General features: G+C 40.9%; 1 protein-coding gene across 1 annotated transcript; it reads left to right on the forward strand.

Moving 5' to 3' along the window:
* Positions 1-387, forward strand: LOC124887886. The gene has a single exon (XM_047397809.1). It carries the CDS (start codon positions 1-3, stop codon positions 385-387), a length of 387 nt encoding a protein of 128 aa, XP_047253765.1.
* Positions 388-640: the final 253 nt, after the last annotated feature.

Genomic DNA, 640 nt, shown 5'->3' on the forward strand with positions numbered 1-640 from the left:
ATGGATGGATATACGTTGTGGTACTCGGGTAGCGTGAGACATAGAAATGGGGTAGGTTTTATAGTAGATGAAGAACTTAGAGAGCATGTGGTAGAGGTTAAGAGTGTTAGTAATAGGTTGATGTCTATTAAGTTGGTCTTTGGAGGGTCTACTATAAACGTCATTAGTGCCTACGCCCCGCAAATAGGTTTGGACGAGGAGGAGAGAAAGGAATTTTGGGAGGTTTTGGATGAGGTGGTAAGGAGCATCCCAAGCACTGAGAAGCTTTTCTTAGGCGGATATTTCAATGGGCATATTGGATCTTTGTCGAGAGGTTATGATGATGTGCATGGCGATTTCAGTTTTGGGGAGCGAAATAAAGAGGACATTATCTTTTGGGTTTTCTAGAATTTTTAAGTTGTGGATAGCGAATTCGAGCTTTTCGAAGAAGGAGGAACACGTTATTACATTTCGTAATTTAGTTGCCAAGTCTCAGATAAACTTTTTGCTTCTTAGAAAAGGTGATAGAGCGTTATGTAAAGACTGTAAAGTCATACCTAGCGAGAATCTTTTGACTTAGCATAGGTTGCTGGCGATGAACTTGGTTATCAATAAGGACAAAGAAGAGAAGTATGGAGGATCGACCCAGGATTAAGTGGGG

This window comes from Capsicum annuum, chromosome 10 (assembly GCF_002878395.1).
Source record: "Capsicum annuum cultivar UCD-10X-F1 chromosome 10, UCD10Xv1.1, whole genome shotgun sequence".
NCBI lineage: Eukaryota > Viridiplantae > Streptophyta > Magnoliopsida > Solanales > Solanaceae > Capsicum > Capsicum annuum.